Source organism: Acartia tonsa, chromosome 8, assembly GCF_053477335.1.
Source record: "Acartia tonsa isolate MP-2025a chromosome 8, ASM5347733v1, whole genome shotgun sequence".
Classification (NCBI taxonomy): domain Eukaryota; kingdom Metazoa; phylum Arthropoda; class Copepoda; order Calanoida; family Acartiidae; genus Acartia; species Acartia tonsa.
The window spans coordinates 20661124-20685967 of record NC_137267.1 but is presented as its reverse complement, the minus strand read 5'-3'; the positions used below and the strand labels follow the sequence as shown (position 1 = coordinate 20685967).

The 24844-nt window shown below is 34.8% G+C and overlaps 1 protein-coding gene across 3 annotated transcripts; it reads left to right on the top strand.

Moving 5' to 3' along the window:
• Positions 1-328: 328 nt before the first annotated feature.
• On the top strand, positions 329-23984 carry LOC145326208 (m7GpppN-mRNA hydrolase NUDT17-like). Of its 3 annotated transcripts, none has more exons than XM_080169375.1 (17): positions 329-387; positions 1020-1085; positions 1683-1750; positions 2907-2961; positions 14193-14269; positions 15016-15074; positions 15543-15625; positions 16135-16217; positions 16444-16471; positions 16757-16788; positions 19425-19530; positions 19794-19837; positions 20330-20389; positions 21135-21196; positions 22289-22367; positions 23219-23240; positions 23766-23984. In XM_080169375.1, the coding sequence occupies exons 2-17, from the start codon at positions 1054-1056 to the stop codon at positions 23794-23796; spliced, it is 921 nt and encodes a 306-aa protein (XP_080025501.1). In that variant the 5' UTR covers positions 329-387; positions 1020-1053; the 3' UTR covers positions 23797-23984. The 3 variants fall into 3 exon arrangements, with proteins under 3 accessions (XP_080025501.1, XP_080025502.1, XP_080025503.1); XM_080169376.1 differs by having other exon boundaries at positions 340-398; XM_080169377.1 differs by lacking the exons at positions 329-387; positions 1020-1085 and having other exon boundaries at positions 1695-1754.
• The last annotated feature ends 860 nt before the right edge of the window (positions 23985-24844 follow it).

Genomic DNA, 24844 nt, shown 5'->3' with positions numbered 1-24844 from the left:
TTAAATTGATGAAACTCAGCCTTTAAGATACAAGTTTGGTATTAGCAGGGCTGATTTAAAAGCATATCAAATATATCTTATTAAACTTATTAAAACTGCTTTTTTTACTTTTATTTTTATTTGAATTTCTTTATACATTCAGAAATTACTTTAACTGCATTATATTAAACTTGTATTTTATGGGCTTTAAACTAAATAAATAATACTACATAGACCATTGTATTGTTTCCACAGTTTTAAATCTTATATATTAAAGTGTATTATAATATAAATTGTTCATTATTCCGTCTTATTTTTTATAAAAGGATAATTATTAAAGGGTATTTTTAAAAGTTTAATTTTCAGAAAATATAAATATGTCTTTGGATTACTGAAACAGTATTGAAGGAAATATAAATGTAATCTATAATACAAAGTAGAACGATGTCTGTCTGTTTGTAGCGAAGGATCTCGCTAACCGCTGAACCGATCGGGTTTTCCTTTACAGGGTAGCTTCTCATAGGTCCCGGGAAGGTTTATAACTATTTTCTTGGGGGGGGGGGGGGGGGGGTGGGACACCCATAACCCCCCCCCCCCAAAAAATGAAAAATCCCACCCACAAAATTTTTTTTTTCCTTTTTAAAAATAAAATTAAAATAGTGGGATCGACTACCCACCCCTATAAAAAAAAAATCCCCCCCTCAAAATTTTTTTTTTATTTTCCTTAAAAATCTATAACACGAAAAATTAGTTTGATCAAACCTCTTTGGGCAAAGCCCCAGAGGCTAGGGGCAAAGCCGCTAGTATATCTATAATTTACGGTAGAATGATGTATGTTTGTCTGTCCTTTTGAATAAAGCTTAAGATCTCGTTAAACGATTAGGATCTGCTTTTTAGATAAAATACCTGTTCAGATTTTTTCTCCAAAATTCCCTTTTTTTGTAAAAATATTTTATATACCTAATTTTGCATTATAAAGCATATAGATTATACGTATTAAGATAATAAGAGGACATTTATATTGTTTTTTTATCAATTAGATACTTGAATTGAAGATAATCTTAAATAGGAAAAATGTCAGGTTCTGTGACTACAAAATTTTCAAGGACAATGCTTCGTTTTGTAATTCAATATTTATTCATTTTTTAAATTATATAAGTGCAGCCACTTTATAACAAGGGTTTGGCCGTTAGTATCTTACTTAATAAAACGTTAAAAAATAAAAATACATAATAGCTTCTCTGTCTTTTCAAATTTCGAGTTCAAGAATTGAATTTTTTCCACATTCAGATGCAAATCTGAATTTTTAGCTTTATATGACGAATTTTAGTTTGTTTTATGTAATAAAAACAATGTTAATAACACTGGCACTTCATGCAGCGCATCCGCTCGTCGACGGGGTGTTTAAGGGTTCGAATCTCGGCCAGACACTGCGTAATAACCAAAGATATATTACATTTTATATTAGGACATGTACATTTTAGATTTAGGACCTCTCAGTTAAAGGTCGTGCAATCAAGGGGTTGGTTGTCTGTTACTTAACCTAATATCCTTGGATGTTAGAGTATCGCATCCCATTACAAGCGGATGGTGCTCTGCATTCACGAGATGATCACTCAAATTACTAGGTAAGGTATCTAACAGTTTTGCCAATCTTACGTTTTTTTCTTGAGTACAAAATGAAGTAAATCTTTAAACAATAGAATATTGGTTTACCTTGCTGATGGTCAAAAATGTAGAAACCCTGTGGATTTTTCCCAGTGCTTGCTAGGCAGGCATGCATACACTTTATACTCTACTTGTTGTTGCGCCCCTAGCATATATTCAAAAGAGTAGGGAAAGTAAAACAAATAGCCTAAATCCATCCCGTAACCTATGTGAAGCTTCCCTGAAATGGAGAACGCAATCGGTCAGTAGTTGTCGAAATCTTAAGATACAAACTAAAAAACTTTATTTAATATAATATTCAGGGAGGGAGTGGTAAATTGCATCTTACGTTTTCCTCCAATATGAAAAAGCCAACATGGCAGAATTTATATATGACAAATTGGGGGGGAAGGGGGATTGATTCACCTTCCATAGTCCCATCCCTGTATAAAAGTAACAGGATGTATGTATTTCTGTCTGTATCTTTTGATCTTAAGCCAAAATTTTTGCACTTATATACAATTTAAATTTTTTTTCATTAAACACTATGCTAAAGTCACAGTTACGAAAATTCATTAGACTTTGGCCCAATGTCTTGTTTGTGTCAATTCATAACCACTGGACCAATTTGATACGTTGGATCTGGTGCAGTTTACGGCGAAATGTTCCTGGGGATCGATTATCTCAAAAATCTATAAACTCGAAGACTGTTAGCTGCCAAACGGTTTGACTTGCATGTTATGCCTGCGCATGAAAAGTTTGATTGACTAAAACACGCGTAAATTAAGGGGTTTTCGCGCATTTTTGTGCACTGCAACTCTGCGAGATAATAGTGCATTGTTTCGTTGTGTATTGGCTATATCGGATTAAGAGGGGGAAAGTTTTGATACATTTGCGTAGACAGTGAGTATAGGCTTTATCTTTGGACTAAGAAGATAGGTTAAAAGATAAAATCATTCTTATATGATGAATTTTCCCAAGTTTAAAAAAATATTTAAATTCCTACTTTTACCTGTCCAAAGACCACCTGGAGGCCAATTAAAAAAAAATCTTAAAACTTGGGAAAATTTATCATATAAGAATGATTTTATTTATAATAACCTATCCTCAAAGATAATGCCTTTATTCACTGTTTACGCAAATGTGTCAAAACTCCCCCCCCCCCCCCTCTTGTATATAGGCTTTATTTTTATACAAGGACAAGATAATATGTTATATATTAGCTTAAGTGTTAACTTTCTAATTCCTGAACTATTGGGGGAAAGTTGCATGAATTAAAGAGCTGTGCCATGACAACATCAATACAGACAATAACAAGGACATCTTGTACCAAAGGAAAGTGTTTAAATCTTTATTAAAATATCTTGTCTCCTAAATATTGATGCTTTCTTACAAGTGAATGGTATTGGTAAAGCCCTTATTTTTTAAATAAAAATAAGGCGAGGGGGTCCTCTATGCTTAAACCCTATTAAGGGGACGCTAACCCTGCAGGGGCCTATACCTGTAATGCCATAACTGAAAGAAACTGTACTTACCCTTGTTGATTGTTGTGTATCAACCAAGGACTGTACAGCCGCAACCTAACATTGTTCTCTGGAAGTATTAAAGATTACTTGTAGAGGATGTGGTTATCACAATATAAACGTTAACCCTCCAGTAATATCTGGAAAAGATAGAAAAGAACTTTAATTTTGAAAGGTGAATAAAAATATCTTAATTGCCAAAACATATAAAGATTAAACCAAATGTATATAAATAAGACTATCACAATTGAGCCGTTTGCATAATACAGGATATGTTTTTCTTGTAGGTAAGTTTGACTGAGGGTTCTGACAAGGATAGACTTTTCCTTGGGTGTGCAGATGCAATGCCTAAATATGAATACTAATGAAATAAGGTTAATCTTATTTCATTATAGTCATTATAATTATTTTTTTGTTTTGTTCTAATTTTCTTTTTAGAACCTTTTTTTTTGGTAGTTTGCTTTTATTCTAATCTTTGTTTATAGAAATTCTATTTCTTCCTTTTTAATTTTGTTTATCAGATTCTTTGTTTTTCTTTTTGAGAGCTTCCACTTGTTTCTGTAGGGAAAGCACCTGAGCTTGTAGGGATTCGCTCTCCTCTTGTTCGCAGGCCAACTCATGCTTCAAGTCTTCAACTTGCCTCCTCAACTTGATTTCTTCCTGCTGAGGTTTGTTGTTTTTCTCTTCTAGGCGCAGTCTTAAATATTTAACCTCTTCTTCCAAGTTGCCCTTTTCTTGTTGTAGTTCCTCTGTGAGTTTGTTTACAGAGTTCTTGAGATTTGCGATTTTTGACTGATCTCTATCATATTGTTCTTTATAAAAGATGAGTTTTTCTTCTGTTTTGGATTGTTCTTTATCCAATTTGTTGATCCTGGCTTGGTAAGCTTTTGCCAGTTCTTCATGTTTCTCAACTTTTCTGCAAACTTCTTCTTGGTTATTTCTTAGCTTTTTCGAAAAGGAATATATTTGTTTTTCCAACTCCTTTATATCTTCATCACGAACCTTTACATCTTCAGCCTTGAGCTTGATCATCTTCTCTTGAGCATTGTTCTTAGCTATTAAAAGTTGAATAACAGTCTCTGTATCATCTGCTGTTGTCTGGGTTTCAGCATCTTTGAGGTCATGAGCAAAGACTTCATCAACATTTTGGTCAATGACAACAACTTGGTTTTGTTGTTGTTCATAGATCCTTGCCGCCATAGCAGCCATAAAAGGATCAATCCAACGGTTATCCTGATTTTGCTCGGTCATCATGAAACCACTGGTAGCCTCTAGAGGGACAGGCTTGTCCTCATTCCTGGCAGGGCTTCTGTTTCCGGCTACTCCATGAGCATGATGTCTAATCAGGCCTTTTAAAATGTAATTGATACCTGTTTCATTCAGAGTTTCTCCTAATCCTTCCCGTCTGATGAATTCTGTGTAGCATGGTCCTCTTACTTGGACTCTTCCAGCTCCAGCAGGTTTGGTAAGCCAAATGTGGCAGTTGAAATGGTTCGATTCCAGTCTATCATTCAGTAGCTTTAGCTTGTAGTTTGTTTCTCTGATTTCGTCCCACAGATGTTCCCAGCTGGGTGTATAGGTGATGGTGGCAAAGGTAACATGACATTTAAAGATGTTTGGGTTGATCTTGATTGCTGGGTTTCTTTTCTCAGGAGGGAGGAGAAGTTGTTCACGCTGCTCCAAAATAGAGTTGGTTATTTTTTCTGCTATTTTCTCAACTCTTTGGCATCCAAGCACAGGAAAAAATCTTTGAAAAATCATGACTGTCAGGTATGTATCTTTCATAGCAGCAGCATTTGCTATGATATTATTTACTCTGTACACCATCTCCTGCATGGAGTTTGAACTCATCTGATGAACCACTATTGGTAGGATATTGTTTGCTGCTCCATTTAGGTCCATATCTGTAACTACAATGTGGTCTTCATTGTAATCTTTGATTGATCTTAGATCTAACTCGTTGTTATTTGCATTGGAGAGCTGATCCAGATATTTTTGATGCTCTGGATCTTTTGAATTTGTAGAGGAGTTATTTCTTCCTCTATTTTTACCGCTGGAGTCTCTTGAGTCAAGAGAGCTGTATTTTCTCTTGCCGTCATACTCTCTGTCCTTGTTTCCACTTCTAGATTTCTCTCTGGTCCTGTTTCTTTCTTTCAGGTCTCCAGAATTGTACTTAGATCTTGGTTTTCTGTCTTGTATACCAGAAGTAGATCTTACTCTTCTTGCAGAATTGTTGGTATCCCTGGAAGTGGGCCTAACTTCACTTTTTGTCCTTCTTTTAGAAACTTGATGTTGTTCCAAAGATTTCTTTCTTTGGGGTGTTTCCTTGACAGGATTTTGCTTTCCTGAAGAAGTATTGTCAGGATTTTGTTTTCCTGAAGATGTATTGTCAGGATTTTGTTTTCCTGAAGAATTATTATCAGGATCCTTTTTTCCTGAGTTTTCTGCTTCTTCCTCTTCAATTATTTCCGCCCACGAGATTTCCATGGGGCTGGTGCTGGACTCACTGTCACTCATTTTTATTTGGTTGAAAACTTCAGAGAAATCTGAAAAAGAAAGAATTGTATTTTCTTTATTTTCTTAATAGTATTTATTCAACCAGTAAATTTATATTTTGTGTTATATAAAGTACCAAAATAGTTAATAATCGTAATTGTATGAAAAAAAAAAGTTATGACTAATTTTTTTAATAAAGCTGGGTATTTTCTTTACTGCAAATAAACATTTGTATCTTCCAGAAAAAAAAATTTGCAACATAGAAACAGATTTTTATTTTTTTTTTGTCGGGGAATGATCACTGAAAGAAAAATAAGTTTACTCTTTCTTTGATTGAAATAAATAAAGTTTCAAGTTTGGTTTGGTGTGCTTTGCTTTCCCACTCTGGTTTCAAAGTGTACACTTTCAGACGTGGACAAATTTTCGTCGTATAAAAACTCCCTATTTTTGTGACGATTTGTTTTCACAAATGTAGGTTAAAGCTGTTCTTTATAATTGTGATTTAAATGGAGGATGTTTACAATTATTATAAATGTGTTTTTGCATTGAAATGTTTTCCATTTCTTATGCAATAAAATTGTCGTTCTCTGTTGCGGGGAACTTTCGTCGCGGTAGAAATTGTCCAGAGTTTTCAGTTGAATGCCGTGAATTTTGTTTTCCTTTTTAATGTCGTCTTTGTTTTTGGGTATGAAAAGTTCTGGGGGTCTGGAATGGCAATTTTTGGATGTTTAGAGAAAATGGAACAGGGATGGGGGATTGATTTGAACGGATTGGAAGTGGGAAAGGGAAAATAATTTTTTTTGAGAATAAAGCACAATTTGGTCTGATTCCAAATATGTGCACCTTGTGCACCTATGCACTGGATGAAGGCTTGATGTAAACTAACTTTCTACTGAGTAAATTTTTAACACAAAAATAATATATTTTTTTTTTTTATTATTTTTTTTTTTAATCATTTTTTTTTGTTTTCTCTTTTTTTTTTTTTGCATATATATATATAATATTTACAAATAATACATTTGTCTTTATTAATGGGGTTCTGCAGAGATAATTGTTTTCTGTAGAAGTTTCTTGGCTTCGGAAATCTAAAAAAAAAAGTGTGATTAATCAGGTAGAGCATGTTTTTGTAATAAGGTGAAAACGTTTGGTTTGTTCTCCGTTTACATTGTAATTTTATCTAAAAGAAGATATGGCTTATTTTTAGCGGGTCTGAAAAAAAAGAAGATAATGAATATTGTTTTTCATTAGCGACGTTGTTTTTTTTTTTTTTGTTTACCACTGAACTTCAATGGCATCATTGTCACGGTCTTGTTTTGGATCATAGGTCAGGACGAACTCAGATGTGTTGGCTGCTGCCATAGCATCTCCGAGGTAGCCAGTTTCTATGACTTCAAGTAACTTGTTTCCTGACTTGCCTTTCTTTGTCATGCAGTCTACAATCATGTGCTCTCCTTCGAGCCAAAAGATCTTCTCAACTCTTTCTTGTTTCTGCATTTGCTTTACTGCAAAGATGTCTCTTCTTAGTCTTGGGTTAGAAACTGGTTTGTTATTTCTGACCACTTCATAGGTTGAGTAGTTGTCAACTACTCCAAAAATTGGGAGTTGCACTCCGAAGAATTGTTTAGCAATTTGCTGAACACCTATTGCAGAGTTAAGAGCATCTTGCATAGCAAGTGTTTCTGCTTCAAGGGTGGAGAGTGAGGCTCGTTTTTGTTTGCCTCCCTTCCAGCATATTGGGGCTGCCATTCCTGTTTCTTTGTTAGCTACAAATATCATGTGTGCACCAACAGATTCTTCTTTATCGTTGATGTTTCCATGACTAGCATCACTGAATGCCCAGATCTCTAGATCTTCAATGTTTTTGAGATCTGGAAACTTCACTGTGACATTAAGTTTCTGCAAACGTTTGATACATTTCATAGCTTCCTTGATGTCATCTACGGTCCCTCTATGAAAGCGTGTGCTAAGATAGACCGTGTCATATGACATATCTGGGCGAGTTGCCCTTACAGCCCAGTTGACTTTGCCCATTATTTGTCTCAGAAGAGTCGTTTCTTCTTCTATTAGAGGGCTCTTGGTTTGTTTGATCCTTTTAGAGTCTAAACCTTGGATTTCAATACTTTTCAGGTAGTTCTCCTGATCCAGCAGGATTCCATCATCATTTTGTTTGATGTGAAAACCTGTATAAGTGAATTCACCTGAGTCAGTGGATCCAACGACTAAGCCTTCAAGAAGTTTTGGCATGATATTGTCGTTGAAGTGGGTGCTGCCAGCATGCATAAAATCGTCTACATGTATGGCTGTTACTCCTTCAATGACATCATTCTCCTTGTAGTAGTACAGTGCAGGGTCCTGGCTGCTTTGTTCGAACCCTAGTTTATCGAACCTTGAATCTAGTTCATCATACCACTGTTTGGAAGCATCATTAAGGCCATACAGGCACTTGTTCAATCTCCAGATCACTCCAGTTCTTTGTGCTTCTTTTGGAGGTTTAATTAGCACCTCTCTTTCAAGGACTTTACCTTGGAGAAAAGCAGATTTAATGTCAGTGGATTGTATTTTCCACTTTTTCAATGCTGCTGTCATGAGTAAGAATCTCATTGATGTAGATTGGACCGTTGGGGAATCTGATCTGACATTGCTTTCTTCTTCAAAGCCTCTAGCAGTTAGTCTTGCTTTTATTTCACCTGCTTTACTGGTCAGGACCCATCTTGTGGAGATGGTTTCTTGTCCTTCATCAGGGATTTCTTCATATACCCCAAATTCATTGAGTCTTTCAATCTCATTTAGCTTTGCTTGCATAGCTTCCGGAGATTTAGTTTTCTCTGGACTAACGATTGCTGCAAAAATTTCATCATGAATCCACATTGCTAGCACATTTTCATGAGTAGATTTCTTGAATTCAATTTTGGATGCATCGAAAGATATTTGTTCTCCATTATCTAGTACAATATTGTACCAGTGTTGGTTGACTCCTCCTTTTCTACCTGCATGACTTTTGACAACTGCAGTTGTCCACTTTCCATTGAGCTTGATTTCAATGACATCATCCTTTCGCAGTCTGATGGGTGTGTTTTCAGATTGCTTTTTAGCTTTAGGTGGAATTTGCTGGGGGGTTGACGCATTGTTAGGTTGTTGATTAGGCTGGGTTTGCTCAGTGTCTGATGTTTGTTGCTGATTTAGCTGGGTTTGCTCCGTTTCTGGTGTTTGAAGAGGAGTTGTGTTCTCCACTTCTTCTTGAGTTGTTTCTGTGGGATTAGAGATGTTGTTTTCTCCATTTGTGGTAGAAGATGTTTGGCTTTCTTCTGCCGTAACAGGTGTATGGTTGTTGTTCCCTGCATTTGTGGGAGGGCCAGATGTTTGGATATCATCATTGTTGGCAGATGTGTCAACATCTTCAGCATCAAGTGTCTTTGCAAGCTCTGTTCCTGCCTTGATGATTCTGTTGGCACTGCATCTGTAAAAGTAGCTGCCACATCTGACAAAGATGACCTTGCCATCCTGGAAGACCACTTTTCCTTTGAACCATTTGTTTTCAAAGCCTGTTCTACGGAAATAGACCCAGTCACCGTTGTAGTATACGGTGTTGTTTGTTCTGATCTTGGCTTCCAGAGCAAGTTTCAGTTTCTTGCTAGCTTCTGATTTGACAAAAGCTTCTCTTGCTGCTTTCATGGACTCAATGTGGTTTTTGAGAGCTCCACTCATGTCCTCGTCATCCCATGCGGGTAGAGGATCAGTGATAATGTTTGGCAGTTTAGGATTCTTTCCAAACATTATTTGATAAGGACTGAATCCTTGTACCATTAGCAAGGAATTCTTTGCTACCAGGGCCCATAGAAGTAGAGTTTCCAATGGCACTTTTGGAAAATCTTGCCGTAAGGCTTGCAGTATGTTGTCTACTGTTTCATGGTTTTTCTCGCATGTTCCATTCATCCATGGAGAATTAGCCCCAGTACTGCATACTTCTATGTTAAGTTTGGTCGATAGGTAGAGCATTTGTTCATTGTTGAATTCCCCTCCATTATCATGGATAAATTTGGTTGGGGTTCCCAGCCAGGAGATCCATTTTTCAAATATCGCATCTACAATGGTATCTGGTTGTTTGTTGGGAATGATCTTTGCTTGGGTGAATCTTGAAAAAGTGTCGACCATGTACAGAATGTACTTTCCATTCCTGAGCACTTTTAGGTCAATGGCAACAACATCATTGACATCTTTTCCCATTGTTAGAGCTACAACAGGAGTGTCCGGACTGCGGCGTCGCAAGATACATCCTTCACATTTGCTAATGATTTTGTCAATCATGGCAGAGAAAGATGGATCCCATGAGTTGGCATGTTTCAGCAGGTTTATGAAAGCCTGTTTAGGACGATGTCCAATTTGGCTGTGCAATTTACACAAGTTTTGAAATTGAGTTTTAGGATCTGCAGTCAGCAAGTTTACTGCAAAAATTTCATCCACGTATAGGATATCACCTGCTTCTCCATTTTCAAGTAAGTTAACAATGAAATGGCCAGCTGAGGTTGTTTTCAGCTCCACCATTTGTCCATTGATTCTTGCTTTGTCCTGTGACATGTACAATATTGCGTCATATTTTTGTAGATCTGCTTTGGACATTAGCATAGGAATGTCAGATGGTATAATATACACATCTATTGACGTGAGTTTGTTTCCTAGGTAAATTGGGAGTTGCCAGAGTTCATTGGCTGTCAGGGATTGATTGTTCCCAAATCTGAAGTTTATGTTAGCAGGAAGAGGGCCTATAGCTTTCTCTTTGAGATGACTAGGTAAGCTTTTGAGATAAATACTCAGCCATTTTTCTCCACAAACTGTGCGGCTGCAGCAGGTGTCTAGCGCTGCACAGTTTAGAGCTTCAGTGGTGAATCTGCTGAGTTCTGAATCAGAGAAGTTTTCTGATAAGAAGATACTGCCTTGTTCATTGTGTCCGTCATCATTGTTTTCTGGTGTTTCTTCATACGTTTCATTTGTTTGGTCTACTTGTTCTTCTGCATAATTTACAGAGTAGAAACCTGCACCAGAGTTTTTCTTTTTGTTAAAGAATTGTTCTCTTGCCTTTTTGTATTGGGTACAATCTTTGATGTTGTGTGATCTTGCTCTGCAAAAATCACATCTTTGGCCATCATTATTGTATCTACTTTGTTGTGAATTGTATGTGTTAGAGGCTGGTTGGTATGTACCCCTGCCTCGGTATGTTCCTTGTCGGAATTGCTGTTGTCTGCTTCCTGATTGATTCCTAAGTTGGTTTTGCAATTGCTGTTTCTTTTGCCATGCTTGCTTTTTATAAAAGCTGGCTGCCATGGCATGACCTTCAGCAAGTATATCTTCATCTATGTTTTCAATATCTAGATTGTTCATAGATGAGGATATGTCCTGGTTGTCAGTCAGTAGTGCATTTTCTGATCTGACTTCTCGGGACTGTCCTTTGATATCATTGATTTTGTCAGTCAGCTGGCATATTACTGCATCTTTGATCTTATCGAAGAGTTTATCTTCTTCGTGACTTCCAGCCATTGCCATTATCATTTCATATTGTGAATCTGAGAGCTTGGCTGTTCTTAAAAGGTGCAAAGCTTTACCTTTTTGAGACAGCTGCCCTATATTTGATTCATAATCTTTAAGGACTTTTTCATAGTGTCCTACATATTGCTTTATGGTTTGGCTAGGCTTTCTTTGGATGTCTATGAAAGCATCCCATACTTCAGCCGCTTTACCTATGCCAGTTGTTTCTAGGTATTTATCTAGGACTGATAGTACTTTCTTAACTCCTTCCTTATCATCTCCTAATGTTTCTTCATTGTGTTCTGTGTACACATGATTTTGAAGATCCGGACCAAAGAGGACTATCCACGAACGAGAGCACATGATTCTAAGTACCTTCCAGCATTGATCCTAAGTATTTTCTTTCAGAATATAATAGGTCACCATATATTAATAATATATTGACAAGAAAATTTATGTTTCACCATGTTTTTTTTAGGTATTTTAATTGATTTTGAAAACTTTTATGAAGCTAATTCTTTTAATAAAATGGATATTTGATGATACATATGCGAATACTGGTGTTATATAGATTGTAAATTAATCCATATTAGCATTAATTTAAACATACATATGAGATATAGTAAATGTGCTTTTGACTTTTTTTAATTTTTATCATTTGACAACATGGACAATTAAAGACACCCCGAACTCAACAAAACGTTTGATAGAATTTTAACGAAAAATGGTGGACATTTTTTTACTTTTCTTCTACTTGAAGTGGTGAAACATAAATTTTTTCGTCAATATATTAATTATTGATAGTGACCTATTATATTTTGAAAGAAAATACTCAGGATCAATTCTGGAAGGTACTTAGAATCACGTGCTCTTGTTCGTGGATAGTCCTCTTTGGATTTGTTGGTCAGGTTATAGGCTAGCACTGCTCCTCGTTGATTTTCTGGAACATGGGTGATAGTTTTCCATGCATTGACCCGCCTCTTGAACTCTGCATAACTCTCACATTCTTCTAAGTCCGGAGGGTTAACTAACATTTTTTGAATCGACATTTTGTAAGGTGTGTGGATGCCACTTCCTTTTTATCTCTTATTTTAACGGGAAACCGTTGTGTTAATGATTTATCATTTCAATTTATGATAAATCAGATTAACTATTCGGATGACCGTCTTAGTTTACGGATGACCGTTGTTGTTTACGGATGACCGTTGTTAATTTACGGATGACCGTTATTTGTTTACGGATGACCGTTGTTTGTTTACGGGTGACCGTTTTTATTTGTTTTCGGATGACCGGTGTTTGTTTACGGGTGACCGTTGTTTATTACGGGTGACCGTTAATTCACTTAAGAGATATTTTTAGAGAATGTTTGTTACTGTCCAAAGGTAGCAAGCAGAGTGAATTAGTTTTCACAAGCTCTGGTACCATTGAAAGAAACTGTACTTACCCTTGTTGATTGTTGTGTATCAACCAAGGACTGTACAGCCGCAACCTAACATTGTTCTCTGGAAGTATTAAAGATTACTTGTAGAGGATGTGGTTATCACAATATAAACGTTAACCCTCCAGTAATATCTGGAAAAGATAGAAAAGAACTTTAATTTTGAAAGGTGAATAAAAATATCTTAATTGCCAAAACATATAAAGATTAAACCAAATGTATATAAATAAGACTATCACAATTGAGCCGTTTGCATAATACAGGATATGTTTTTCTTGTAGGTAAGTTTGACTGAGGGTTCTGACAAGGATAGACTTTTCCTTGGGTGTGCAGATGCAATGCCTAAATATGAATACTAATGAAATAAGGTTAATCTTATTTCATTATAATAACCCTGCGGGGCTACTACCTGGAATGCCCTATCCCTGCTGGGCTACTACCTTGGTTGTCGAATTGGGCACTTTTTTTGATATTGGGCGGCCCAATTGCCCAAAAGGGTTTTAGGCGGGTTTTGGGCGCCCAAAAGTGGTTTTGGGCACCCTTTTTGGGCAAATGTCGTAAAAAGCATATAAAAAGGATATAAATAGCCTAAAACCATACCGAGACTTATTATTAGAAATAAAATAGCCTAAATCCATCTCAGGACCTATAAAAGCTCCACTGGAAAGGAGAACCATATCGGTTCAGCAGTTAGCGAAATCCTATTCTAGATACCAAAAAAAGGTTACTAATTTAAATAGTTAACTAGCGGCTACGGCCCTAGAGGCCTCTTTGGGCACTTGAGGAGGGGAGAGTCAAATTTGATAATTCAATTATTAGGTATATTAGATTTGAAAAGAAAAAGTAAAAAAAAATTTGGGGGGGGAATAATTTTTTGGGGGGGGGTTGGGTTTCCTCCCCCCATTTTTATTTTTAGTTTATTTTTGGGGAGTGTAATTTTTTTCTAGGGGCGATTTCTCTTAGGAGGGTGATGGTACCCTCCCCAGAAATAGTTATAAATTTTCCTAGAACCTATGAGAAGCTACCCTGTTAAAGAGAACCCGATCGGTTCAGCGGTTAGCGAGATCCTTCGGTACAAACACACAGTCACACAAACAAACAGACACACATCCTGTTACTTTAGTATAAGGATATCACCCAAAAAATAGGCCCACCCCCCCTCTTTTTTAAGCCCCTTCCCTTTATATCTCCCCCCAAAAGGGGGGTGCCCAAAACTGCCCAAAATGACCTTATATTGGGCGGCCCAAAACCGCCCGCCCAAAACTGCCCGCCCAAAAGCGCCCGCCCAAAATGACAACCCTGGCTACTACCCAATATAACCTTACCTAAAGTACTAATTAAGTTTATGAATGTGGTCACTTTCGATGGAAATAAACAAAAAATCATTTTGGTTTAACATTACTAGTCTGGAACCAACCAATCAGAATTAAATAAAATTACTAAAGCTTTTTTTAGCCAACGAAAAAGTTAATGTAAATTTAAAACTTTGGGTACCAGTGTTATTTATTTATTGTTTAACGTCCCCTCATGAACACCTTTACCATAAGTCTTTAAAATTAAGATAAAATAAACACTGATGTAATTATTAGTTTTGAAGAAAGAAATACGACATATGTTACATGTTCCTTAGATCAAGATAAACTTATTCTCTCAAAATCTAAACAAGGCTATCATTATACAAAGCATTTAGAAGTGTAGCTAGACTCAACATATTTTGCTTTTTTCTTCAAGAATGATTTATTTAAATAGCGAAAATACCTTAAAAGACATTATCCCAAGTTTTTGTATGTATTGCATGCAAAAGAGTTTTCCACTTACGTACCCGCGGTCACCTAGACATATCACAGATGAAAAAAGTTTTTAAAATCCAACTAAATCAGATTTTTGAAAAATTTAAGTTTGAAAATTTCAAGTTCAAATTTCATCCCTTAAGTGCTTACACTCATCCATAATAAGAAAAACAAATATTCATATTTTTAAATTCTTCACAACTTTACTTTATGAAGTCTTTCATAAAACCACTCTATATATGATTTAGTTTGCTGAATTTCCGTGACCTTAGCAAAATACCTAATAAAAATAGCCATTGATTAACTCCCTTCAGGAGTGGTTTTATGAAGAACTTTATAAAAGCAAACTTGTTTAAAATTTTAAACTAATAATCTTCGTTTTTCTTATATGATTGTTCGGTAACTTTAAGGGGGTGAAAATTGAACTTAAACAAGCGAATTAAATATAAATTAGTAATTTTGGGGGCAGATAAAAAAACGTAAATTCTACTAAGTGTTGCCCATTATCGACAGCTGAAAATCATGTATAGGTTTTGTGATTTTTTTCCCGAAATAATTTAGTTGTTGGTGTAAACTGCATAAATTCCAACTGCTGATTGTATAAAAGATATATAATCTGAAGAAAATGGCGGAGTAATGTTGAAACATCCACCTTTCTGTCCCATGCTAAAAATATCAAAGGTAAGCTAAAAGATTTAATAACCGAAGCTTTTCTATAATTAGGGTCGGTCCGTCCGTCCGGTTATTTATTTTCGTTAATTTAGACATGTTAGAATTGTCCTATTTCAAGCTTTCCACGATGATTCCTATAACAGGTATGATTTAGGAAGCGTAGCAACTTTATAATCGTTAACAGAATGAGCGTACGTCCATTTAAAACACAATATTTTTAAATTTTTTTAACAATAATTTTTTATTTGTTTTAATTATTTATTTATCTGATTTTTGGAATACTGATTCCTACTACCCCAAGGTATAATGTTATAAGCGAAGTATCTCTATAATAAAGTCTTAAAAATTTTTAAGTATGTCCTTATATGGGGCGCAGCCACTAGTAGGTAATATATTACGAAATAAATTATAAAACCTTTACTTCAAACTAACTCCAGACCTTTTTTTAAAAATCGATCTATACCAGTCAACTTTTAGGAAGGTATATCTGAACTACCAGCTGAGATATCAAGCCGTGGTGTAGATGTTGGGGTTGTTGCACTACTTCAATCTTCAGACAAGTAAGCACTTGCTGTTGAGTGGTTATGGGTTCGAGTCTGGGTCGCGGTATTTTAACAACCAGTGTACTAGTATAAATAACTGCCATGTCAGACTGGTTATATTGTATTTACTAGGGTTGGCAATCCGTATGCAAATCCGGAATCCGCCCAATTTTTGGTCAATTTTGGAATCCGAATCCGGAATCCATATTTTAATAGCGGATTCGGATTCTTAATTGGTAGGTTAAAATTAGCGTCTTGATTTTTTCTTTCAATTTGTATCGACCCATCTGGCAAAATTAAGAAAGTTTGATACACCCCCTAGTTGTCTACCAACTTCAACCTTCTATAGTTACACCCTCTTTAGAACGTTTTGCATCCCGGCCCCCTAAAACAGCCAAGGGGGCTATGAATCTTAAACCACACCCTAAAAATTAAAAAGGGTTCACCTGAATTTTAATCAGACGCGCTTCGTGCACCCCCTCTAGTAAAATCCTATACACGCAACTGATTTTAAATATATGTTTTAGTCGAGTATTGTTGACTCGTAGAGCAGCTCACATGCGAACATTTCCAAGCACATGGGTGCCACCTGGCGGTCATATTGAACAAGGTAGTTACTTCTGTAGCGCAGCAACTATGTAACTAGGATATGTTACACACACATAAATAAATACGCGTACTCATTATGTCAAACGTTTTGTTACTTTCAAATTCACTTGGGACTTAAACTACAATTCATGCAATAAATAGGCGGCTTTTTTATCTTGTCAATGGCCGATGTAAAGCTACGGTTAATAGTATAGATATTTTGTAATAATAAAGTAATTTTGTTTTAGGAGAAACACTGTTTCAAGCGTTAGCAAGGTAATTTTTTAAATTATAGACTTGTTTGTTAAAATGTATTTTTATAGAACTTTAGCACGTAAGTTAGTTTTTATATGTTAGAATGTTCTAGGTTTCTGTCAAATATAGAAGTATCAAGGATGAAATTTAGGTTTTTACGGCATCTGGGGGCTAAAAGAATAGTTTTAATCTTATAATTGTACATTTTTTATCCGCGGAAAGTTGTTTATAATACGATGCGAGAAATAACTATTGTCTTTTTTCATTCCTCCTTTTTTTGTGTAAATGATTTACCTTTTTATTAAGAGAGGTTTGTGAGGAGACTGGTCTAATTATTGGTAAGAGCATTTTCTTGTTTCTAGATCAGCGTAGCATCTTTATAGGTAGCATTTCGCCTCAGGAATAAGACACAATGGCCGATAAATTGATGTACGTACATCTCAAATGATGACACACAAAATTACCCCTTCTGTAGTTAGAGATTTGTGAAACGTTTGGACACTAAACTAAATGAACCAATCAATCAAAATTTAATAAAAATTTACACGGTTGTTAAACTAACTAATAGGAAAACGTTATTTTACTGTAAGGACTAGTGTAATAAACAGTATAATTTGGGGGGTATAGTCCCTTTCGTGGCAACGCTCCTTAAGGGGCGATTCTTCTTTTTTTCACAGTAGCTTCTCTCCTATTTCTAGCCCCTGTGGGGGGCTCTAACCCTTCGGGGCCAATTGCCTAACCCTGTGGGGCAATCACCAAACCCAATATAACCTATCAAAAGCCAGTTTAAAAATACGATGAATCGCTTCTTAAGGGGCATTGCCACGAAAGGAACTATACCCCAAAATTTATTCTGTTTATTACACTAGTCATTACAGTAAAATAACGTTTTCCCACGAAAGGGACTATTCCCAGTTTGGGTTGGCCCGTCCGTTCGGGACAGTTAGCTCTTTTAGTTAATTCAAATAGGAAATTTGCATGATGAATCTTAAAACAATTACGTACGATTTAGGAAGCGTAGCAACTCTATAATCTATACCAGAAAGTCAGTACTTTTTACTTTTTGACAGAAAATTTTTGTATGTTAAAATTTTCATATTCATCTGATTTTTGGAATACTGATTTCTATTTCAACAAGGTACAATGTTATAAGCGATGTTCTATAATCAAGTCCTATAAATGTAAGTATGTATAAAATGTCTCTGTCTGTTTGTAAAAAAAAAAATCTCGCTAACCGCTGAACTGATTTGGTTCTCCTTCATAGAGTAGCTTCTTATGGGTCCTGGGTTTATAACTAATTTGGGGGAGGGTACCACCACCCTCCCAAGAGAAATCTCCCCAATAAAAAAAATGAAAATCTAAATAAAACATTGGGTTATTAAATTCAACCCCCCCCCCCCTCTCTCAAGTGCCACTAGAAACCACTTGGGGCTTAGCCGCTAGTATGATATTAATATAGTACTACTCTAGAGCTGTAATCATTATACAAAAGTCACAGGATGTCCGTTTGTCTCCTATTTCATGCAAATAAAATGAAAATCAACGAAACCTATAAAAAATTTGTATGTTAAGATTATTAGTAAAACTTGAATTATATCCTTGATACACATTTTTATCTTTATCTCAAAATTTCTTATCTTTTTATTATGCCTTTCAAAATTAGGGCTCGATTTTTAAAATATTTTTTTTTTCATTGAGTAGGATTTTTATTATATCTTTTCTTTTTTTCAAAGTATTAAAATCATATCCTGATATATGAAGTATAATTGTAATGTCCAGGGATCTAAAGGGATAAAAACAATGAGAGTAAATTGATATACATTCCCAATGATCATACTCAAAAATATCCCTTCTGTAGATTATAATTAGTGGTTGAAACATTTGAAAACTCAACTAAATGAACCAACCATTTTAAATTCCAAAGTACCCACGGTTTTTAAGCCAAATAATAAGCAAACGTTAATATAAGACTTCAGGGAATAGTGTAACAAACAGCCCAATGTCCCCTCACTCCCTGAGAATTCAATTGCGTCTGCTCGTCGGTCCAAAGCATAATAGTTCAGCAACTTCTTGTCGATTTCTCATCTCTTATTCGTTGAAGGGTTATGTTGAAAACTCAACGACTAAGTTACCGACTAAGTTACCGACAAAACAACCGACGATTTTTTATGGGGAAAAATGTAATACTCGTTGATATTTATATTTTAAAAAGGAAAAGCAGATATTTTGTTTAGAAGTGTTGAATAATATTTTTAGTGATAACAATGTTTGCTCTTATTCTTTTATAATGCCTTGTTTTCTACACTTGCCTTATATATTAATGTTTTTGAAAATATAATCATTATGAAATTAATATTTTTAATAACTTCTGATCAACACCAAATTTGCTCTTAAATTGAGTCCTATTTATCAAGGGGGGGGGGGAATTGGCATGAGTATTAGAGTAATCCTTATAGCGTCTATTTTCCCTTAATCGAACAAAAAGTTTAGCCATTTTTTTGGCCATTTCAGAGCAAATACGCCACAAGCCCCATGTACCAACTCCGAGCCGTTTTCAGCTGGCATTAAAAATTTCAAAAATGGTTTTTGGTAACATTTGCCGATGCAAATGTCGAAGTTATGGCAGCCGGCTCCTTCTGAATATGCTTAAATTCTACAACGGCTCACGGCTGTGTAAAATTAAGAAATATTATTAATAAAAAAATGTATGAAATTTGACAGAGAGAGGGGACAATACCTGTTTTTTACACTAGTCCCAAAAGTTTTATAATAAAGTTTTCTTATTCGTTGGCTTAACAAATTTAGGGACATTTACTTCACTTTGATTGGTTGGTTGATTAAGTTGAGTGTTCAAACGTTTCAACCACTAATATTAATCTACACATAGGGTAATTTTGTGTGTCATCATTGGGGATGTACATCATCAATTGTCTTATCACTTTAGATCCCTGGAAATTTGAAGTTATTGATTAAGGTGGATCAGATGAGCAGTTGTTGTGTGCTTGGGAAAGTGTGTACCCGTATGTACTCACCATGGGACAACCTAAACGACATCATCTTGTTCTTTACTACCTTATCAAGTAAGTTTTTTCAAATCCGGTTTATTTCCACTTGAGTAAAAACCGGTTTTGAGGAGTTCCAAAAAAATAACCATCGTGTCTATCCGTATGTGTTGACCATGGGACAACCAAAACGCCACCACTTCGTTCTTTACTACCTTATTTTTTTCAATTTCTTTTAGTATGGCTTCAAAACCGGTTTCATGTCTAGTGGACAAAAATCGGTTCTGAATAGTTGATTTAACATCAACCATTTATACATTAATAACATAAATTGGTTTTAGATTACAAAACTCCTACACTGAATTAGCTTCTGAAATGAAACTAGGTAAAAAAATGTAGGTATTAATTATTTTTTTATGTAAATTTTTAATTTAATGTCGGGATAATTTGGTTCATTGGCCTAGTAGTTACTGTTCATTACTGTAACAATTAAGTTTGAAACTTACACTTAGTGACTTAATCCTATTCAAGGTAAGAAAAACAAATATTCTTATATTTTTATTGTTTTTAAAAGTTTGTTTTAAAACATTTTCATCAAATCATCCTATATATGATTTATTGAATTCTGAATTTACATTACCTTAGCAAAGCAGTTAATAAAAATTACCATGAATTTTCTCCACTACGGAGTGTTTTTATCGAGGACTTTAATTTATAACTTGAACTAATAATTTTTACTAGGCATACGTGAAAGATAGATGAAACTACTAGGTGTTCAAATAAATATCCTGAATTATTAATTTTTATTTACTTAAAAATTTTTCTATTAAAAAAAAGACCTTGTGTAATGAATAATAATTTACATTTGACATTACAGATAAATCAGAGGTGGATGGTGCATGTTGGGTAGATAAGGACTTGGCAAACCTGATTGCAGGTAATGATCTTGCCTTATATAAAAAGTAATAGGATTTTTCTTTTTAAAACTAAAATTAAAAATGGGCATTGGTTGACTTAGATTTCAGAAGCATATCCTATTATATAAAGTAGTAAGCGTTTTTTGTCTGTCCAGAAGGATCTCGCTAACCACTGAACCGATATTGTTCTCCTTTACAGTGAAGCTTCTTATAGGTCCTGGGAAGGTTTTAAACTATTTTTGGGGAGGGTGTCTTCACCCCCCTCTCCCCCTAAAAAAAATTTTTACTCTTTTGAAACTCAAATTTAAAATGGGATGAGGTCGACTCTTCCCTCTCCTACCTTAAGTGCCCCTAGAGGCTTCTAGGGGAGGCGTAGCCGCTAGTCTATAATACAATGTAGAATGATGTCTGTCTCTCCGTCCGTCCGTCTGTCCCTTAAGATCTCGGTAACCACTGAACCGATCGAATATTGCTCTTCAGGGAATGTACATACTGGTCCTGTGGTGGTTTTAGGCTATTTTCTTGGGGGATGGGACACCCCCCAAAAAATGATTAAAATATTGAAAAGAAAGCGTTAAAGGGAACCCATAAATTATGGTTCGCAGCACCAAAATATGTTGTTTTTTTAAAATATGTTCGAAATAAGTGGTTGCATCTCCAATTTTTTTTTATTTTCTCTTGGGGCAAAGCCCCTAGAGGCTAGTGGCGAAGCCGCTAGTCTTATATAAATGAAAATAAAGAGTAGCTTACAGTATGTTTATTTAGGAAATCATGAAATCCCTATTACTCATATTGATAAGAATATGGAAATTCAACAATTTTGTAAGGTATAAAAGTTCATAGTTTTAAAATCAAACTCCTTCTAATTTTTTCAATGTAGGAAAACCTTAGTTTTTAGTGAATTTTTTTTGTATTTTTGAAAGCGAATTTTTCTACCAAATGGTTTGTCCGTACGTACTTTCACAATGGATATTTTATTTAGACATGTTATAGGTTTTAAACTTGGCATGATGGTTCCTGTGACAGTTAGGTATAATTTAGAAAGTGTAGCAACTAATTATCAAAAAGTCCACATGTCCATCAGAAATATGAAATTTTTTTAGCCTTATTTCCAGTATCATTAGGAACTACATTAATGATTAGGTAGATAATAACAATAATTAAGTACAATAATAGCCAGTGTTGCGGATCCGCATTGATTGTATGCGGATCCGGATCCTCCAAATTTGGTCAGTGCGGATCCGGATCCGAGCGGATCCAGATCCAGATCCTTGACAATAAAAATAAAATCACCAAATTTTTCCCGACGAAAACGGAAGGGGAGATTATATACAATGTTAGAGAGAAGAGTATGGAAGTGAATCAGCTGATCTTTACTACGTTACCAGATATTTCAAAATTTGTAAGTGACTATTTTATATAAATTTAGGTAGATTTTTCCATAAATTTATACCCCAGGATCCGGATCCTTGGACTCAAAAAAATGCGGATCCTGATCCGCAACACTGATAATAGCTAACCTACGGATGTTGGCATCTTTGTTAACTAATGGATATAGAATACGTGGATATTGTGAGAGGTTCTTGCATACCCTGATAAAGTGTTTCATCCAGCTGGCTAATTCAACGATTTGCCTCCCGTATGAACGTATTGACAATATCCACGTATTCATTATAAAAGGGAGGTAGATTGTGCTAAAATTCCGTAAAAGTGTGAGTTTTTTAAAGGCTTAAAACAGCAGTAGAAAGATAATAATAACTAAAAAAATGTGTATTCCTTATTGAAAAGAACTAGGTATAGACAAAAATATTTGTGAAAAATAATTAGTGAATATTATCGTTCTACTACTGTTTTTAAGCCTAAAAACTTAAACCTTTACGGAATTTTAGCACAAATAACCTACCTCCCCCTTAATGTAGAAAAGTGAGAGTTGGATAACCAGTTTGTTACCCTATTCAGTATTTCTAACAGATGCACCTACCTGTGGTCCTGATATAGGTAAACAATTTTCCAGCATGGCTTCGAAACCGATTACTATCCGCTGGATTAGAACCGGTTCTAAGACATAGTGAAAAATCATGTATAGCTTCGTACTATATCCAGTTTTCTATGAATATAAAAATGTACAACCATAAACTTAAAACCAGTTTTTTAGCCCGTGCCTTCGGCATCTCGGGGCCCAAAAAAATGTTTAAATCTTATAATTGTATATTTTTATAACAGCGGAAAGCTGTTTACAATACGATGCGATAAATAACTAATCACCTTTACTTAGCTGTGCTAATACACACCACACCATTAGTTGATTTTCAATGACCCTATTAAAAGTCGGCAAAAGGACAGTGCGATGGGGAGATACAGTTGTTTAAACCTTTCCCTCTCAAGTGTTTTACCATAATAATGGGTTTAAATTTTTTTGCTCCCATAAAGTTTTTAAACTTGTTCTGCCATTCGTGAGCCTTTTAACTTTGGGGGTTAAGGTCTAAATTACAAGGAAGCAGAATCATTACCAACAATATCTCTAATGTCAAAAGGAGAATTATGTTTATCATAATTGTGGGTCTTAATTTATCGTTCATTGCCCCATACCTAAGACCTCTAGTTACTTAATATTAACCTATTTAAACTTAAGATATTGGCACGACTTTTGTCTGTAAGTCCTAACTATCAGTATCAATTGTAATGTGCTGCGCCCGTTTGCGTGCTAATGCAATACCATTACCCAATACTCCAGACTCGAACCTTCATCTCCCCCGAACAGCAAGCAGGCCCGCTATCAATTACGCTTATGCTACGGATTGTTTATCTAAGGCTATATCGCTATATCTAAACTTCTGTAATTATTTTAGAACGAGTCAGCACTGGAACGAGGTAAGATTTGATAGAAGGAAAGCTATTCTGTATATTAAGTTTACGTACATCGCATCTGAATGTCTTGATTGGTACATCTAAATGTACCTGCTAGTTTGACAAATCCTGTAACGATGTAGCATAATATGGAAGTGTTGGTTTTAGGTTTCTAACCCTTACCTAACCTAAAATTATCAAACAAGAACAGTTAGAACACGCTTCTCTAAAAGTTAAATGTACTTTTTTGTTCTTTTTAATCTGATTTTGCTTGTTATTTTTGCTTACTATATATGGACTTGCGGCAGCGCCTCTAACATCTAGGAGCTCTGTATTCATAGTAATAGGAAAACCAAAAAAACAGCCTCAAACCATCCCAAGACTTCTCTAAAAATAAATAGCCCAAAGGCAAAAACCACTCTGACATCTTTTTGAATTTTTCGTAGAATAGAGAACTCAATAAGTTCATTTGTTATCGAAATCTTAACTACAAACTAAATACTTTACTGCTTTATATAATAGAATATAACTGATTTAATAAATTTTTAGATTTGCTTTAGAAGAATGGCTTAAACTTTGAGCAGAAAGAATTTAGAAAATTGTTATTTTTACTATTAATATGTTTTTTTGTACTTAATTGACTTATTGTTAGAAATACTATGGATTTGTTATATGTAATATTTGAATTACTATAATTTATTTGTGTCATTTGATTTCAATCTTAACTTATTTATTATTTACTTAAACTAATAAATTGTTAAACTGAAACTTAATTGTTAAAATAAAATTGACATTAGAAGATTGTATCATAACCATAGATTTTAAGACAAAGAATTATTAATTGATGAACAAGGATGACATAAAAGCTAAGCCCTGAAACGGTAGGACATACGAACATAACATTTGTAGTGTCAGAACTGAATAATTAGAATTAAAATGAACAAAAGTCGAAACAAAATTTTAAGTAAATTTATTTGTGTAAAATCTGCTTAAATACAGGATATTGTTACTAACATTTTTAGGACTTTATTATTGTAATTGTAATTAATTATTGGAAAATTTTACTTTGGTTGTCCTAGAAATCAGTATTTAAAAAATCAGAACAATCGAATGATTTTATCACATGAAAATTAGCTGTTAAAAAAGTTAAAAATCAACATATTTAAAATGGACGAACGGACATTCTGGTAACCATTGCAGAGTTTGTACGCTTTCTAAATTGTGCTTAACTACTACAGGAATCATCTCATAATACATAAATTAGATAGGACAATTCTAACATCACTAGTAAAATATAGGTTTTTTAGCCAAAAAGATGAATACTCTAGAAATTCGACCAGATATCATTTATTTATACCTATATAGAGAGCCCCACGTTTTTATTTAAATCATAAGTGCATGGCCTAAAGAATAAATTGCATTTGAACTTGAGTGTATTTTTTTTCTTGAAAAAAGATGTAAAATTATGTTTTTAAACTATAAAATTCATTTTAAAAAATCCGCAAGTTGAAAAATTAAAAATCCGTGAAGCTTTTTAGTAATAAAATTAATTCTTAGTGTGATTGTTTCTTAAATGATTCGTTCTTGTAAATCTTGTGCAAATTAAGGAACTAACAGGTCTTTGTAAT